The 19,942-nt window shown below is 36.3% G+C and overlaps 1 protein-coding gene across 1 annotated transcript; it reads left to right on the top strand.

The window, feature by feature from the left end:
* The first annotated feature begins 773 nt into the window (after nt 1-773).
* On the top strand, nt 774-13,103 carry OEP37 (chloroplast outer envelope protein 37). The gene is made up of 6 exons (XM_088963844.1): nt 774-1,164; nt 8,316-8,405; nt 8,652-8,822; nt 9,477-9,571; nt 11,584-11,707; nt 12,731-13,103. The coding sequence occupies exons 1-6, from the start codon at nt 808-810 to the stop codon at nt 12,860-12,862; spliced, it is 969 nt and encodes a 322-aa protein (XP_088819970.1). The 5' UTR covers nt 774-807; the 3' UTR covers nt 12,863-13,103.
* Nucleotides 13,104-19,942: the final 6,839 nt, after the last annotated feature.

The following is a 19,942-nucleotide window of genomic DNA, read 5'->3' as shown; positions in this document are numbered from 1 at the left end:
TTGTATTATATATTCTATATAAATATTATAACATGACATGTATAATTTATATTATATGTAATATTTTATATTATATAATGTATAAAATAAGTTTATATGCATGTTAATGCATTTAATATAAAATATTATAAATATGTAATGTAGGCCCGTGTAGATGGCTAAGACTTATGTTTCAGGCCTGGAACCCTAGGGTGGGGCGAGCCCATGATCACCCCTAATGACAAATGTGGGTGAAAGTCAGGTTAGGTCAAGTTGAGGTCAACTCTAATCCAACTTGAATTGTTGAACCCCCAACCTTATCCCTAAACCAACTTTAATACTTCAGGTTGAGCTTAAGTCGGGCTTGGGTTAAGTTTGGATTAATCTCGACTCTTGAATTGGCTCAACTTCTCTACTTCCTTTTGCCAAATTTTACTTATTTCCTGGACTCTAATTGTTTATTTAATTCAATATTAAATTATGTGTAAAATAACATGGTTATCATATTTTAGAAAAAAAATTGCTGACATACAACATACATGCACACGTGTATATGTATAAATAGATAAATACATAATACATAAATACTTGTAATGAAAAAAAATACACATAATATATATTATATATGGATGCATAATTGCATATACATACATGCATGAATAACTTGCGTCCATAAATACATGTTTATATAATATTTATACATGCAAATATAAAGTTAAATCGTGTTTGGGTTGTTCAATACCCCAACCTTAATCTAATCCAAAGTTAAATTGAGTTCATACCTTTCAACCATCGCTCTTCTCTTGGGAGCAACAGAACCAGAGAGCAATGGGAGAGTCCTCAGCCCCAACTCCTAATTCCCTGGAACTAGCAGGAACATCCCCACCACCCCAAAACCCTAGCCCTGCCTTCTCTTTCCCTCGTCCTGCACTTAGAGTCACCTCGGAGTTCGATAGTGACAGTTCCATCTTCCTTCACAAGATCTCTTGCAAGCTCTTCGATAGCCTCGCCAAGCTCAAACTATCCTTCCAGAACAACAAGAACGGGGAGATATTTGATCCTCAGGTTGGGCTCATCACCAAGTACCTCTCTCTCCATTACGATGTTGAGGAGCAGAGCGCTTTCGTTAAGGGTTCCTTCGACGTCGGCAATCGACTGCAGTTCAAAGCTGCTCAAGATCTTAAGGTTTACTTCATCATTCATTACCCTCTATTTCTGTTTCCTTGTTTAATTTCCTTCCAATTTCATTTGTTGTTGTTTATCTTCTTAATGTTTTTCTTCATTCTTTTTTACTCATCCTGGCTTATAGTTAATTTGGAGGGAGAATGCACCATATCGTGATTAGATGATCAGATTTTTGTTCTAGTGAACCGATGAAATAGTTCCAAATTTGAATTTTTTTATACAACTGTCGAACAAATCATTCTTTGTGCTGTCTAAATTGCTTGGTTGGTATTAGTAAAGTCATGCTTATATTGCAAATTAATTAACTGATTTGGAGAGAAATTGATGCCTTTGTATTGCCTTTCTGGGGTAGTGTTTTTTATTTTATTTTTTCAAGCTTGTTTTGTTGATTGTGTATTTCTGCACAAATTAACACACAAAGCATCTGCTGAGACAACCTACATTCCAGATCGTGGAGCCAAAATATTTTCATCTAGGGTGTTCAACAAAGTATTTCTGTATGTCATGTACTTGTGATGATAACAAGTCTATTAGATCTGGCATTAACTTGGGTAGTTTTTTCCTATTCAAGTATCTTCATAGAAAGGTGCGTGTTTCCTATATTATACAGTAGCTTTTTCTATGTACGTTATGATACTATTCCGTGTTGAGTTCAATATCCATGCGTCCTTATTAGTATTAGCTAATGGCTCCTTAGTTTATTAGCTTTAATTTTAGTATGGCAGGGTTATTCATTTGCCATATACTTGAATTCTGATTGTAATGGCATTTCTTCTAGTTACACATATCTTATCTTTCCATGCTGTATAAAACATATATTTGAAGAATGGCATGATAGAATTGCTATTATTTTTCATTAAATTACCATACCAAATTCAACTCAGCCATAACACCAACTATTCATTTAATTACCATATCACATGCACAATTTATTTTTTCACATAGTTGAGCTACCTGACCTCTATTTTTCCCTTTTCTATTTGGAGTTACATGCCACTAAACTAAGGTTGTGTTTGGATAGGTTTTTGTTTTTGCACTTTTCAAAGCCCAAAAGCAAGGAGTATTATTTAAGCGTCTTTGTGTTTTATGCTGTGAAAATGGTTCGGTAAATGTTGCTTTAACAACAATCCGATTATGTCATGTGAATGCTTTTTGGCACATATGATCATGTCGTATGCCACATGTGATTATGCCGTATGCAACATATTATTATGACTATGCCATGTGGCACATAAATGGCCGTGTCCCATGCGACATATAATTATGACTATTGCCATGTGGCACGCAAATGCTTATGCCATGTGCCATGCTACATATAATTATGACTATTGCCATGTGGCACATAAATGCTTATGCCATGTGGCATGCCATTGTAGAGCATAGCTCATGCCATGATTATGATTATGCCACATAGCACATAAATGGTTATGCTGCATGGTACATATGATTATGGTTATGCCATATAGCACATAAATGGTTATGCATTATGCCCAATGTTCTGAAAATCATACTTGTATTGTAAATTGTAGAGAAAGCTGAATTGAATAGAAATGTGAGTAGTGATTTAAAAGGCATGCCTAGGCACAAGTGAGGCTCATTTTAGGGCTTGTTCCTTTCTAGGCCCAAGCATAGCCCCTTTGCAAAGGTGCACCCCTATTTCCTAATGTTGCTCATTCATTCATCCTAATAAAAGATATTTTTTAAAAGAATCAAAATTATAAAATCATTTTTTTTTGTAGGTATTAAGAATTTAAGACACTAACATAGACTTGTTTGGGCTTGCCTCAAAGCGCTTGGTACAATGGCAGCTGGTAGAATTATGAATGAAAGATTTTTAACATCATACTAGTTGTTTGAAATAACGCAATTGGGAAAGACATAAAGAAATTGAAAGTTTGACATGCTTAGATATGTTTTAGATGCTGTTTTTTATTTTATTTTTGCATTTTCACTTTAAATATGTTTTATATGTTATGTTTTGAGCTAATAGGATTTTTAAATCATTGAGAAACTTAAAGTTTGTTTTTTAATTATTACTGTTTTTAATATTTTCTTAATTAGTTTTGAAGTTTTTACATTTTTTGATTTTTTTTTTTATATTTTTGTAAAATATTGTGCCTTGTTTCAAAAAGGCATGCACATCAGGAGCAAAATGCCCTTTGCATTTAAACATTGATAATGGGCCATATCATAAATTGTAATATTATTTCTAAAGTCAAATAATCCATATACTATGACTCTTGAACCTACATATGGTGTAAAATAAACTCGATGTTTGGTTTTAAATAACATAAATAAATCATTTTCTAGTAAGGGGTTTAAAACAAGTCTCTTTTGACAATTATAATTATAAACAAAAAAATGATGAAATAGAAAACTAATTCCTAATTGAATTTACTTGAATCGTAATGATTCGTAAAATTCATAAGATTTTTGTAGAAAACAATTCATACATAAGGTTCAAATTAAAACCCTCAAGGATTTGAATCGTATCGTAAATCATAAGATTTTGACAATATTGGTTATGCTACATTTATGATAAGTAAATTATTTTATTAATTAAAAAATTCAAACTAATACAAGCATTCCTTGGAGAGGTGTGAGCTGTGTCCTTTCCCAACAAAGTGAAAAGACAAAATCAAACTACAACTGTGCCCAATACAAGTATTTCCAAATTTCCCCTTGCTTGGCTGAACAATCAGCCATGCATTTGCAGTCTCCCCACCCGTGTATTCTTACATTCATATTCCTTATCAGCCACTTGAATTTCTTAATTTCATTCTTCAAGCGCCACACAATAGACTCTGGGTTCTTCAACCAACCCACTACCACCTTGAAATCCCCTTTGATTATTAGTTGTTATGCACCTATCTGAGATGCAAACTGTACACCTTGTAAGGCAGTTAATCATTCAACCCTAGTAGAGCCCCCAAAACCTAAAAGACCTGAGTAGAAGTGCACTACACCATTTTCAATCTTGTCCATCGAAACCCCTCCCATCCCGGAGGGGCCATTGCCTTGACTGTTCCCATCAAAATTCAGCTTCAAGAAACCTTCAGGAGGCGTATAAGTCCAAGGATTTCAACCGGTGTATTGCCCTATTCAACACACAATCCGTTAATTCTTATTGGTTTCTCTCCTCTTGGAAGATTATGGGATTCCTTTCTTCCCATATTGTCCAAATTAGAGCTGTTCTTTCACATCTCCACATACTTCTTTCTCTTCTTTTAGGCTTGGTGAAGGTAGAAGGATAAAAAAGAAAGCTTACTTCCGCTTGCACATTCCACCTGCACCCAAACATCAAGAAAAGCCAACCCCATAATTCTGCAGTAAAAGAATAAGATATTAGTAAATGGTAACAATCCTTACCATAAGCCTGCAAAGAATACACCAATTAGGTGAGATACAAAGGAAAAAGTCTTCTCTTTTGTAGATTACCCAAGGTGTTTACTTTCCCATAGTATACCTCCTAACAAAAAGCCATAAAAGCTTAGGGCGAAAAACCAAATGGGCCTCACCAAACTTCCTTAATAGGGAACAACTGCTAAGAGGGAGATTGGCAAAGAAACTTGAAAAAAGAAGCACAACTGCATAAGAGAATAATCCTTTAGGTCGAGGGTCCAAATTTATGTCCAAACAAACTTCATTGAGAAGGCCTAATAAATTGGAAAAGCACTAAATCTACAGAACCCAAAATAAATTGGAAAGGCCTAATAAATTGGAAAAGCCTCTACAGAACCCATAATCCCAGTTTGGTGCCAGAAGAGTTTCCAAAGTAGACAAGAATTTTGAAACAAACTCTTTCTTGTACAAAGAAATAGAGAACAAGGAAGGAAAAAAGGTCCTTTGAAGGAGTATCTCCAACCCAAATATCCTCCCAAAGGAGGATAGAGTTGCCAATACACACATTATACCTGACAAAATTGAGAAAGTGAGGAAGAATACTATGAATTGCCTTCCAAGGTGTTGCCAAAGTTGCTCGCTGTGACATATCAACGTCTCACCCATTCTCTAATCGACCATGAATTCTTCCTACCACATCTTGCCACAACCTCTCTCTCTCTATGGGCCACCTCCGCATCAACTTCCCCAACAAAGCTACATTCTTTTTAATTATATTCCCTAGGCCCAAACCCCCTCCTCTTGACTCCGACACACAACCTCACACTGGTCCTTTCTGCTTTTCCTTGGTTCCCAAAAAAGGCCTCTCATTAACCTCTCTAGCTTCTTGGCTTCCCTAGTTGGGCATGACACATTTGACTATGCCATGTGGCACACGTGTGGTGATTCTAGAAATACATGTGTGTTCATGATCTACTTCATTTTGCAGAAAAGTACAACTAGCTTTCTGTGTTGGCTTAAATCACAAACTTAAATTTTAACTTTGTGTTTTTGGCTTCCAATGTGTTTTTGCTTCGGACAAAAATGCTTTAAAAAACAGTTATTACCAAATTCCAAAGTGCATTTTTTTTTCCTGCTCAAAGCCAAAACAAAGCAAAAGCTTATCCAAAGTCCAAACACAGCCTTACTTTGTAGGTGAAAGCTATAAATTTAACATTTGATGTTGTTTATTTTCTTCATCCTTTGTGCATCAGTTCAAGAGTTGAAGTTCAGAATTGTTTTTCATCAATGGGAGATCCTAAAGATGTTCTCTGTTTGCTGGTTCATTTTTTCCCTTTCAAAAATTTACTGGAACCAATTATACATATGAAACTTCCCCTTGTAATTTTAAGTGCTTGTGGAGGATCATCAAAATCAAGTAATCAATGAAATCGTAAACTTATAATTGGTTGTTGGTATAATCTGATGGAGAAGCTTCTTTTAGTTATTGCTGCTATGCTATATCAATATTATGAACCTTGGTAAATGTCTAGTTGATGCAATATAGATGATGGGGGGATCATCCCAATCTTGGTCATGCCACAGTTGCATCCATACCTTGAGTGGGGATTGATGATTGGGAAATGCTTAAAGAATGTCTATCTTGGAAGAAGATTTTTGTCTCATCAGGAGATTGAATAACTTTGGTCAACTTGACCTGAGAATTATTTAAGGGATATAATCAACTCAGAAGAAATGGTTAGATCATGGAGAATCAAAACATGCTGTCTTATTTTGTGGGATTGAAATCCAAGTGGGAAAGATGGTTGGGTTTGGGATTTAGGGAAAAAGGGATGAGAGAAACTTCTAGCTAAATAGTTTTGGAGACTGCCAATGTAACCTCATTTTCACAATGAGTTCATTTGGTTGCAAATAAAATGTAGGAGAACAAATGAATTCTAGGGAAGATGCTATTTTGGGTGTATATGATATGATTTTCTTGGTTATTAACTAAATAATCAAGTATCTTTCAATTTTAGAAAATGTCATGTATTTTCTTTCTTATCTTTTGATTTTAATACACTAATTATGTGAGGTGTGCACCTCACAATTTGAGGTGAAAGGCAGTGAGGTGCATGCCTCACTAAATTTGAAGCTTAAGAATGAAGCCTTGGGTGTAATATACAAGGTGGCTGCTGAGGCAAGGCATTTGACTGTGCCTCACCTTGCCTTATGTGCCTAAGTGCCTTTGAAGACGATGATTGGTCTTCCAAGTGGTGTTTACAATTTGCCTATGTTAATTGTGGAAAGCTATTAGTCAAATGTCTCAAATCTTGCCATGGTTCTCACTTCTCAACAATGTATGATTGTATGATGTAAAAGGGGGCTGGTGGGGAGCAGATTAGGGTTAGATTCTATGATGGCATATGGTGGGGTGACTCTTCTTTGAGCTTTAGCTTGTAGATATCCCTGACTACTTAGTAAGGAGAAATTATTTCTATTTGTGTTTCACACTTGTCAACCCATGTTGCACTTTGAATCCTCTAGAGGCAATGGAGTCAAAGGAGAGCCTACTTAGGTAAAGGTTTTAGTGGAATGTAGCAAGGCCTGGGCTTTATTTGGGGGTTGAAGTTGAGTTTGTTCTTGGTTTGAGGCAGCAGCTTGTGTACGGATTTATTGGGCTGGGTCCTAGTTTACAACCAATGTTGCTGGGTCTGCAATCTGCATAGCTAAACATTGATAGTCAAATGGGGGACTTGGTACCTGGATGATGCCAGACAGCCAGATGTCATCATATAACTAAAGCTTGTCCACTAGATGATCTGGATTGCTGATCAAGCAATGCCTTCTTCTACCAACTGGGTCTGTTTCCTTTCTATTACTTCTCTTTTTCTTGCCTTTGAGAACCGCGTAAGTGGCTAGTAAATTGTTCAAATTGTGGGTTGTCTTCCAAACCTTCCCTTGGTACCTGGATGATGCCAGACAGCCAGATGTCATCATATAGCTAAACATTGATAGTCAAATGGGGGACTTGGTACCTGGATGATGCCAGACAGCCAGATGTCATCATATAACTAAAGCTTGTCCACTAGATGATCTGGATTGCTGATCAAGCAATGCCTTCTTCTACCAACTGGGTCTGTTTCCTTTCTATTACTTCTCTTTTTCTTGCCTTTGAGAACCGTGTAAGTGGCTAGTAAATTGTTCAAATTGTGGGTTGTCTTCCAAACCTTCCCTTGGCACCAAAGTTTTTTTCCATTTTACCATTTCTCTTCTGTTTTCTACCACTGGACAAGGTGAAAAAGGAAAGCTATCAAAGTGAAATAGTTAACATACTCAACACTTTGTCAAGGAAAATAGTTAAGAACTTAAATTAGATGATTACACTCCCATTTGGATAATGAGGAGTGCTTCTTATTTCTAAAATGACATACCTTGCTTTTATTTGGTTGGCCCTTTAAGTTTCTTACACATGTTGCTTCTCTTTGTATGGCTAAGTCTCTGTTGTGAATTTTTTTCTCAACATTGCTTTATAATAGCAATAGTTTAATGTAAATAGAAAAATCTGCTACTTGCTGGATTTCAGTTTGGTTTTAAGTAAAGCCATGTGGAATCCAGAAGGGAATAAAGCTTTTGCTTCATTTTCTTTTCATTTATTTTGGAATTTAGGGGGGGAGGGGGCGGGGTTGGCTAATTGTTCTATAGCCTGCTCGATTAAGCAGGACTCAATTTTGTTTCCTTTCCATGCCTCCAGTTAATCCAAACACAGCCTCAATGTTTGCATATATCTTTTTAATATTCTTTTAATGTTACTGGTTCATTTCTCTTAGGCACAACAAGGAGAGGTCGCAATGATTGCAAGCCTTGCTGATCCGTCATACAAATTGGAACTGTCATCTCCTGTTCCATCTATTGGTTTGGTAAGTAAAATTTGTATCATGGTTTAAGTTGTTTCTGGCATCTGTAAAACCTTCTCACCTTCTTATTTTTGTACCTTGAGTGGCAGAAAGCATGCTTCAAATTGTATGTTTTCAATCAATTATTGGTGATATAGGTTGAACAGTACTGCTTCATTGCATTAGCAAAATACTGGCCTTCTGTTTATGCTATCAAGCAAATTTATTTCCTTTAGTTACATTGGATCTCATATTTTGTTGGTAATGCAGCCAAAAGCAACCTTTAAATTTCCCTATGGTGAAGTATCATTAGAGGAAAAAGAAGAGGAAGAAGTGAAGAAGGCTTTGTCAATAAATGGAATCCTGAAAGGTCAAATTTTGAAAGGGGTTTGCACTGCTCAGTATAAGGATGAGGACTTGAATCTACGCTACTCTTACAAGGTACTTCCCTTTCTTCTTGAACATTCTTCCGTCAAAATCTTCTTTCTTATACTTATTGCTTGATGCCACTTGGAATCTGAGTTGGATTGAACCTGAGAGAGAGAGAGAGGTGGGAGGGAGGGAGAGAGGGAGGGATAACTTGTAAGTGGAAAGGAAAAGTTTGTCTATGATGGGGAACTCTCCCTTTACAGGTAATAGATTAGATCATTTCCTTTTCTTGTTTTCTTTGTTTTTCTCTCTTACTGAGGAGAATTCTACTTAATAAAATGGGATTTGGTGAAAAAGCCATCCTCCCTCAGTCCCTCTGCGGCTCTGCCATAGCCATGGCATGTTCATGGGATTTTCTACAAATATATTTGCTTTAACTTTAAGTGACCTGATCGTATGTATTAATTATCTGATCTATTGATTCTTGCTCTGTACTTTTGACATATGTTTCTGGGTGAAGACTCAGAAGGCTTGGTTATTAAGGGTAGTCCAATTTTCCAACTTTGGCTGAGGAAACCAAATCCCATAATGTACTGGATTTATGTAATTTTTACAAAGGTGGGATGCCTGGAATTGGTATCTGCTAGTATCCTTTCTTCTTAAATTGCTTAGTTGTTTATTCTTCTTTTTTGTAATATGGGACTTGAGAATTCTAATAATTGGCAGGATGAGCAAATGTCATTTATTCCAAGCATTTCTCTGCCATCAAATGTGCTGTCTTTTGCATTCAAGCGTCGGTTTAGTCCTTCAGATAAGTTAAGGTGATACTTCTGTCTGGGTGTCTGCATTGGTTAATTTGTTTCTGTTATCATTTTACTATATCCATAGGTTGTTATTTGTTAGCAAGTAGGAACATGGATGTCTAATTTATTTGTGCTAAAAGGGTTGTAACATTGCAAGTTCTTCATGAACATGTTTTTTTGTAATATTTAAGGGTTCGACTATGATTAGACCTGTTCATGGGCCGGGTGGCCCGACGGGCTGGCCCGGCCTGGCCCCCGGGCGGGCTTGAATGTGGTTATAGGCCCGTGGGCTTAACTTCGGGCCAAAAAGCCCGGCCCACAATAAATTCGAGCCGGGCTCTGGTTTTGTCAAAATAGCCCGGCCCGACCTAATATTAGACTTAAAGTGAGTAATGTGATTATGTCCATTTGAATAAATTTTTTGATTTAAGAATGTAAAATTGTGTTTCAAAATATACAAGGGGGAGAAAACCATCTTGTAGGCCCATTGTTCATTTAAATAGGAAAAAAAACTAATAGGGAAAATTGTGTTTTTTTTTATTAGGTCGGGTTTCGGGCTTGGGCTCGGGCTTCAGGCTTTTTATCAGGGGCGGGCTCGGGCCCAAGTTATAGGCCCATTGGTCGGGCCGGGCTCGGGCTCGGGCTCGGGCCTAGCATATTTCCCTTAATGACAAGTGAAAGCCCGGCCCGGCCCATGAACAGGTCTAACTATGATACCAGAAGGATATTCGAAAAATTTGTGACCAATCAACTGGTTTCATAAACATGGTAACCAATCAGGTGGTATTTATCAAAATTGACAGGTGGTTTTGATTGGTCAAATCCTTTCTGTTACCATGTCTTTCTGGCCACATAGATTTCCTATATTTTAAATGTCAAACAAGGATATGCTTTGTCCTTTAACTTAGCTCTAGGGATGACCATTGCTAGCCCGGCCTATCCATTCAACAAATTTCCAAGCCTAGGCTATAAACATATAAATACGTTCCTGGGTTTACATGAAGCCCCCTTGTACTAGGTGCCAGACCTGGCCAATGATTACCCCTGAATAGATTTTCTAATCTGTTCCAGCAAACACTTTAATTATAAAATATATAAGTGGACTATGGGATGCTTATCTCTTCAAAGTTCAACTGACCTGTTTGCACATGGCTCTCATGCCAACACATTTCTCTGGACTAGCCACTAGAATTGGTCATGGTTTTTGTGAGTATGCTAATGACCAAACAAAGAGTTTACCAGTGGTTTGAAATATTCAGTCAGGTTCGTTTTATAGATGACATTTACCTGTCTTGACCCATCAGATGTGGATTCTTATATCTCAGGATGTGGTCCATGTGTTTTAGACATATGAGAAAGTAAAATATGTGGATTTTCCACAAATAAGTAATCCAGTGAGTATAAGATATTTCTATGAAGCTCATATTTAAAGAAAAATATCTTATTACAATAAAGAAATTATCCCATCTCCACAAAGACTAACAGAAAAGAGAACAGAGAAAGGAACTAGTATTGGTGGAACTTGATGTTTTAACAGTGCATAGTTCAAAGAGAAACAAAAATAAGTGCTGAAATCAAGAAGATGCCGCAAAATAAAGTGCGAAGAGGAAGAGAAAAGCAAGAATAAGGAGAAGAATACTTCAATCGTAAGTCTCTATGTGAGATCCCACTAACTTTTACATCAACTCCTCTAATTGAACACAATGACAATTTTTCCCTTATTATCATCGAGTGGGACAGAATTAAAATAACCAAAAAAATAACAAGGCCCAAGGCCCACAAGCAGCCCAATGACAACTAAATAAACTGCCTAATGAGAAATAATATGCAGATCCATAAAATGAAAATAAACAATTAGATAATAATTTATATAAAAAAAAACAATTAGATAAAATACAATTGCATGTTGGACTATTAGATTTTTAATTTCTTTTTCATTGCAAAGTTCAAATTTGGCCTATAGTTCTTCAGTACATGGTGGTAAGCATTTTCAGTTGCATTTCTGATCTGTTTAATGGTTTTGTGTGCAGTTATTGGTATAATTTTGATTCCAATTACTGGAGTGCAGTCTACAAGCACACAGTTGGTAAGAAGGATCTCAAATTTAAGGCTGGTTATGATTCGGAGGTGCGACTAGGCTGGGCATCTCTCTGGGTATGAAGTTCTCCTATCGCTGCGTTCTTGAATATTTTACACTAGTAACAGAATGGGGTTGTATGGACATTTCTGGAATCCTACACATGGAAGCTTATTCTACAAGCCAATAAGATTCCATCTCTCGCCATGTTACCTTTATTCCATTTGTAGCAAGTTTCTGCCCCCTCCAAAAACTTGAGGAAAAAAATATCTTTTAATTCCAAAAAGGTGCAAAAACCTCAATGTGTATTGACCCTTTTAAAGGGGTTATATGGCAACAGATTTATTTGTCTTCAGATTGGAGTGGAAAAATTAGAAAGGATGATATCGGAAATGAAGACCTAGGAATAGCTTCTATAAAACGAGAGAAATTAAACTAATATATGGTTAGTCATGTGCGCCATCAACAGCACCCATAAGAAAGTTATTTGTTGGAAGTTGAAGGGGTAAGAAGGGCTAGGGTAGACCAAAAAAGGCATGGGTAGAAGTAGTAAGAAATGATTTAAGTGCCAATAGTTTAAGTCATTTAACAATGGATAAGGCATTAAACAGAATGGAATGGCAAAATAGGATTCATGTAGCCAATCCCATATAGTTGGAGTAAGGCTTGGATGATGATGATTGCAAACCACACCATGTTATTTGCCCATATATTTCAAGTTCTCTTATGAATGGTTTTGAGAGACTTCATTACTTCTATTGGTTCTGTAGGATAAACAGATACACGTTTGTGGTCAAGGATTAAAATATTGATATGCCTGATATTCATCTTTTTTTTTCATTTTTTAATTTTTTATTTTATAACAATCAGTGAGTTGGGGAAGAGGTCTGTGACCTTTTAAATAATTCAAAAGTCTGTGTTGGTGTATCCAAGCATATCTGGGTACACCGATACCAATAAGATACAGGGTGTATTGTATTGGGTGTATCATATCGATACTCTTAATCCTCGCTTGTGGCTTTTTGAAGTTTAATTGGATGGAATTAAAATGGTTCCATCTTTAGTGCTACTAGATTGACCCCTTGAGTTTCCTGATTCAGGTTGGAGATGAAGAAGGCAGAGCAAAGACACAACCAATGAAGATGAAAGTGCAATTCATGCTCCAAGTCCCTCAAGATGACATTAAATCATCAGCTTTCATGTTCCGTGTAAAGAAGAGATGGGATCTTTGACAATTGGTCTTCGGTGAGCCGCCGTTCTTTCGTTTCTCAAGTGTAGGTTTATAATGAGGGGTATAAATATATTGTTTGGCGTCTTGACTTGTTGTACTGATGTTCACTGCTACAGAAAGAAACGGTATTGTTCGGTATACATTAATTTATGAAAGTAGTTCTTTCATCATTTGTATTGGTTGTACATTTTGGTAGTTGTTTCTTATTTTATAAAATAAATCAGTTCATGAATGGCATCAAATGGTGAATGTTTGCTGTTTAGAAATGCAACTGAAACTTAAAGGGCCTACTCTTTTTTGGATTTTGAGAGGAGAAAAGTTGGTCAATGGGATTTTGGTTATCATTGACCAAGATACCCATGTTTGTTTTTCAGATTTATGTGCGGTCTACAGAAAATTTATTTTCCCTTGGTATCCATCTTGGTGGGTAAGTAATTGTTTCTCATCTAGAGAAAAGTTGCTAACATTTGAATGGGATAAAATTGCTTCTTTTGACTTTTTACAGCTAGATTGGCCATTGTTTTATTACCTGTGAAATAAAATAACACGAGTAAATGCACTTATTCGGGTAAGTGTTTTCTGGGAAATACTTACCGGAGTAAGTAACTGAAAAGCAAACAGGGCCAGAAAAAGCACTGAACATCCAGTTGAGCCAGACTCTGTATATATGTTTTTAAGAATATTTTGGTTTAAAATAGTCTAATTATTTATCCATAAAGAGGATTTAAAGTGGTCTTAAATATAATGTGAAATTATTTATAATTTTTATTTTTACAAGTGGGGTAGTTGAACCGGACAATTGGCTATTCAATCCATGACCCAGTGACCATGATTTTACATCCAACCAACGGTGCTAAGAACTGAAATAAACATCATCAATGTATCTAGAGCTTAAAATCGATACTGAACACACCACTGCCAAAACCAAATATTGGTTTAGAAGAATGAACTCTCAGTTTAATATCTCAGTTGGACCTGGCAATTGGGACGGGTTGGAGTCAGGTCAAGGCATTTTTTTTGAGTCATTTGGGTCAGGTCAGCTTTCAGGTTGGGTCAACAAAGCTAACCCTAAATATTCAGGTTATGGTTGATCCACACTCCACAGGTCAGATGGGTCAATGATTTGACCAAGTCAGTGGTTTTTACCAAAACAATGGGTAAACCGTTCATTTTAAATGGTTTTAATGGTTCAACCCTCTAGGTCAACACCATTTGAAAATAGGTGTCTCATGGGCATACCCTAACCCATTTTTTTTGGGGGTTGGGTCGGATTGGATTTGCCGGTTGGATCGACTTTTTTGCCAGATCTAATTGCAATCAAATTCTAGAGCCCTAAAAAAAAAAATCCAAAATCAATTATCACCACTGAGAAAATGTTCCGCGGGAAAAATTAAAAGCACCAAGACCATTTTTTAGCGCTGCAGAATGTTTTTGTTAATAATGAAAAACATTTGACCCACACTGAGTGGGGTGACCCGGGACCTGAAGTCCCTCATAGAAGTTAGAAGGATCACTACAAATGATCATAACCTTGTTTCCTCTCAGTTGCCTTATTGGAACACGGAACAGGTGACAACTGACAAGTTATGATATCCAAACCATCTAATAATAACTCATAAAAACTAATGTTGTATTTGGTTGCAATGCAAATGAATTTATATTGATGCAAAATTATGACAGTGTAAATCATTTTTGTGTAAATTTTAACTTTTTTTTATTTTAAATTTAAGTTTATTTTGATTGATTGCAATGCAAATGAAGTAAATAAAGACATGGAGCAGAATAAAGTAAAACCCAAAACAAAATTAGATGAGAATTTGCATTTTTTTATTTGCACTCTCATGCATTTGTACTAGTGCAAATAAAATTGCCCTGCAACCAAACACAGCCTAAGTAGTTATAACATTAATTATACAAGTGAAATTTTAAATTAGTTATAACATATACATTTAATAAATGAAAACTGTAAAACTTAAATCTAAAATGTTGCATTACAAACACGAGAATTTGGTTTTATACGTCTATGGATTATGCAGTATTCAATTATTCATCACACACATTGTAAATCTTACTATATAAGCAAAATGTGTATTTTCTTGCATTTGATGCATTGCTCAAGAGAATTAATGGTCTTAGTAATACATTTATTATATTTATAAAAGTTTTCTCAGGCTATGTTTGATCTAGAAAATAAGAGAGAAGCAAAAAGTTGAGGGAAAAGTTCTAACAAAATTTGTGAAATTCCTTGAGAACTATCCCTCCTTACATAAATATCATAATTCTTTCTCCGTCAAGCATACCTTGAAACATCTCTTAAACTTGCTTTTTGATCATTATTGCTTTAACTTTTTCTTTTAGTTAGAGTACGATTTTTTTTGACAATGTTAAAAGGAGCAATGCTAGGCATTGAAAGCTCTATGGCCAGAGATCTCTTTAATCACAAAAAATGCCTGACTATACTGGATGTCTTTTATTTTTATTCTTCCTACCACAAAAAAAAAAAAAAAAGAAATATCTAACTACCAGATCAGAACTCATGAACAAAAAATCAGCCCAATCAGATGTGGTCACTACCACCAAATTAGAGATTATTATGGGTGACTGGAAATACATGTAATGACTGGTGAAGTAAACCTAAAATATTTTGCATTGCTGAAGTCATTTGATTAAGAATTAAGGTCTTCTCTATCTGACCAACTGGCAATAACTTTTTAGATTTAAAATACCATGTTTCAATTGTCTATGGACCTTGCCATGAAAAACAAAGGAGGTGAGCTCAAGATGAATCTAATGTCTATAAGAAATTTTCATTGAAAACTATTGATGGGAGTCTAGATGCAGCTGATATGATTCTCTCTGTATATAAATTTAGAGCAGGTAGCAGTTGTTTTTATTCTTGTTAATCCTTCCCTTCTGTCGGTAGGGATCCAAAATCACATTAAGCATGCAAATAATTTGACCAGAAAAAAACTTAGATCAGTTGATAAAAAAATATATAGAAAAGCTTGTATATGGCTCAAATAACTTGACCTCAGCGGTTTTGGTGCACTTCTAGCTAGACACTTGTGAGTTGATTAGAGATTCTCCAAATCAACAAGTAAGGTCATTCAACTTTGGTCATTATATAGACATGTGAAACCAAAGTTGTCTTTGCCAGTTCATCGATCCCGTTGTCATTCTTCTGTATAATCACTCTTCGGTGATTGGATCCTTTCACTAATTTTATTTTTTAATTCATAGTCAACGGTAATCAACTAAACTCTGATTTAAATAAACCCACTCTCTCTCATTCATTTTATTACAAATGATGAGAGAAGATAATTGTGTCATGTGTATACTTTATTCGGTAGATGAAAACTCTTCTTATTGGATTTCTATTATCTACGAAAATGATTTCAGACCCTGAAATTCTATATAGAATACAGGGGTCGGTGATGGATGGTTAGGTCTGAATCGGCTAACGGTTGGTCCCGAGAAGAACTGGATCAGTTTAGTTCCTTTGCTTCCTTCAGCTCTAGAAACTTGGAAAGAAACAAGCAAGCAGATTGTAGGACAGCAGGAGTGGGTCAGACTCCATTAGACTTCGAAATCAGATTAATTGGAGCTTAAACCCAAGAAGCAATTTGAAGGAGTGGGTGATGATAGGTCAAAACCAGACTTCTCTCTACTTGCAAATCGGACTACATTAGAGCTTAAATCTAAGAACTTAATCTCAAGGAACCGTTCAACATAAAAGATTAAGTTGTTAGGTGAGATCCGGTTTTTATTTTCTAATACTCCCTCGCACCAAAAGCCCATCTGTCTTGAACTCATGTTTTTAGGGTCTGTTTGGTTTACAGGAACAAGGGTTTGGAATCGGAATCAGAATGGTCCAATTATCTGGTTGTGGGGGGGGGGAATCAAAATCCTTATCTCATTCTTAGGGGGTGTTCTTTTTTTGGATTTTGTGAGAAGTGAAAGTTGGTCAATGGAATTTTGGTTATCATTGACCAAAAATCCTATGTTCATTTTTCAGATTAATGTAAGGACCAGGGAAAATTTATTTTCTTAGGCATCACTTGCCCAATACCCATCTCCTAGGTGGGTAAATAACTTTCCCACCTAAGAGGAAAGTTGCTAACACTTGAATGAGACAAAAATGCCCCTTTTAATAATGGATTTTTATGATTAAAATGGTCATTACCTTATTTACCTTATAAATAAAAGAACATGAGTAAATGCACTTACCCGAGTAAGTGTTTTCTAAGAAAAGCTTACCCAAATAATTACATTTACCCGAGTAATTAATTTGCCAAAAGACGAACGAGACCTTAATGGAATGGCATTCCCCCATATGAGAGGATTTTCCCTCCTCCCCTGAGAATGAGATCCATTAATTTCAGTTCCTCCCTTAAAATGGAATCTATTAATTTCAGCCAATTCCGATTCTAGTCTGAACAAAATAGGTAAAGGGAATAAACCATTCCAACTCTGATTTTGAAAGATTCCGATTATAAATCAAATAGACTAGGCCAAAAGATCGAACACTAAACGACTTGATTCTAAAACATCTCAATTAATCATTCACGCTTAAGCTGTTAATTGAGATCACTAAAAAGATATTCAGTCTCTAACAACTAATCCAACAATCAGTCAGCCCACTGAATTGTTATACCGGCTATAAAGCCAAAATAGCTAAAAAGCAACCTGTCAAACTCTAACCTGATCCAACACAAAATTCATCCTCAGCCGCTGCCCATCTTTAACTCAATCTTGTGTTGGGCTTGAGGTATGCCTTTTATATCACAGACTCAATGTCTTGTCCAACTATCATAGTTTGGGGATTCATCATCAAATCCAAATTCTAATTTGATAAACCATAAACGCATTATGTGCTCAAGTTAAACTGAACACGTTGTCTCACTATCGCATTCTAGTACAGTAATCATTAAACCATGCGCTTTATAATATGAAATGGATTTTTTAGTGGGGTTATTTAGAGAAAATTTTCAAATCACCGAAGAATCTTCCACATGGCAAAGTGTTGGTCTTCTTCCTCAATCCTCACTCTCTTAACTCTAAATCAATGGTCAAGTTTAGAAAGATGGTTTGGAGTTTGGACAGATAATGAAATAACCCTAAAGTTGCCAAATTGAGTCTTCAGTTTTGGAGATTTGGCCTGGGCAATTTCTTGGATGGATGGATGGATTCCAACTCACTTCGGATGGGCATTTGGCGAGCTTCTGGACTGAACCCAGATCTAAGATGCCATGTCATGTAACCGAGAGAGAGAGATTGAACCAAAATAATATGAATACAAACATGGGTAATTTGGACCATTAGGGAAAGGTTCAATGCAATCGTATGATACTACTAAGGTACAGCTGGAATTAGTTATAGAAAAAGCTCACAGAGACGTGAAGAACCTTCCCATGAAAGACCAAACTACCCTTCACTTTCAAACCTGGGAGCTGTCACTAGAAATTATTTCAAAAACATGCAATTTTCTATCTAAAGCCTTTTGACCTTTTTACACGTTTCAGAAATACCAGCGGGCTTTGAAATGGTGGTAGCCCATGTGAAATGATGGAAAAAAAAAAAAAAAAAGAAGAGAAAACACCAACAGGCTAACAGCTCAAGGATGAGCAGATGGTGAGAATAGGTTGAGAAATTGGAATGGAATGAAGTTGAGCTTTCAGATTCAACACTTGGTAAAGGACAAAAATGCCCTTGTATATACAAGGGTACAAGACAAAAAATCCTAAATCCCCAAGGACCCAGTTCGAGAAAGATGGGCATTTTGTCTTCTAATGGTGATTATAACCGTCTTAGCTTAACCCTAGCAAAAGGACTCAAGCAGAGCCACAGAATTAAACTTACAGACCCCATTTCCATCCACAGTCCACACTGAGGGATGGAGTGGAGAGATGTCTACGGAGAAATTTTTTAAAATAAAGAATGCTTGACTTGTGAATGGGGCAGGTAGTGGGGGTTTCCATTGCAAAAAAAAAAAAAAAAAGCTCTTAATTCAACACCTGATAAAGGACAAAAGTGCCATTGTATATACAAGAGTACAAGACAGAATATCCTAAATTCCCCAAGGACCCAGTTTGAGAAAGATTGGGCATTTTTGTCCTCTATTGGTGTTTATTACTTTCTTAGCTTAACCCTAGTAAAAGGACTCAAACTGAGGGATGGAGAGATGTCTATGGAGAATTGTAGAAGTAAAGAATGCTTGACATGTGAATAGGGCAGGTAGTGAGGGGCTGAGGGTCTCCATTGCAAAACTTCACATCATGTAATAAAGAATTCTATTCTACTGTCATACTCTGTTGTCTCTTTATGGGATCCACACCATGAGCGTGGTTGAAGAGTTGTGCTGGAAATGCTGACTTCCATTCCTCAACTCAATACGCGCCTTCAAAATCTCCCTTTTGATTTCCTTTTGTACCTCGTTTGGTTGTTCCTTCCATTATTAATTCTAACAATAATTCCCAGAATCCTACTTTGGTCCATTTTGTCCACCTGTAGGTTGATCAGATCCTCCCAAAACGGGTAGTTAAGGGATACTCTTTCCTTTTTTAATTCCTTTTGCCAATTCCTAAATTTGAATAAATGCCAATGGGCCGCGTTTGGTTCAATTTAAACCTAACCCGAAGTAACCCCATTTCGACCCCAAACAGACCCAACTAAATGAAGAGGGTATGCCAACACGCTTCCAGCATAAGATTAGGACCCAACCCATCCCATTATACAGGTTTTGAATGAGTCCACCTCAATCCGATCGAGGCTGGCCCAACCCTAACATGACCCACTCACATCCCTAAATTCATTAGCCCACTTTGGCAATTGCCTGATTAGAGATGGGAATGAGTTGATTGAACCAATCCGCATTTCTAAGAACCGGGCAACCAAAGACCATTTTTTGTCTACTGTTCGATCATCCGGTTTAGTCTATAGTCACAAAACATTGAAATAAAGTTCTGATCAAGGTGGGAAATGGTTACCCATAACTATTTTGGGTTCTTAACTAAAACAATAACCTTACCAGAAAAAACGGTTTGGAATTTCAAAATAAACCATTTGTACCTATTTTATCAAT

Source organism: Nelumbo lutea, chromosome 1 (genome assembly GCF_056320005.1).
Source record: "Nelumbo lutea isolate HS-2025 chromosome 1, American lotus-T2T, whole genome shotgun sequence".
Taxonomy (NCBI): domain Eukaryota; kingdom Viridiplantae; phylum Streptophyta; class Magnoliopsida; order Proteales; family Nelumbonaceae; genus Nelumbo; species Nelumbo lutea.
This window is presented reverse-complemented; position numbering and strand designations above follow the sequence as displayed.

Bases quoted from the DNA above. Each gene is read 5' to 3' on its own strand.
- OEP37 (XM_088963844.1), top strand. From the start codon at position 808: ATGGGAGAGTCCTCAGCCCCAACTCCTAATTCCCTGGAACTAGCAGGA. The intron at 8,823-9,476 runs GTACTTCCCTTT...AATAATTGGCAG, and splicing joins ATCTACGCTACTCTTACAAG to GATGAGCAAATGTCATTTAT. The intron at 11,708-12,730 runs GTATGAAGTTCT...TTCCTGATTCAG, and splicing joins TAGGCTGGGCATCTCTCTGG to GTTGGAGATGAAGAAGGCAG.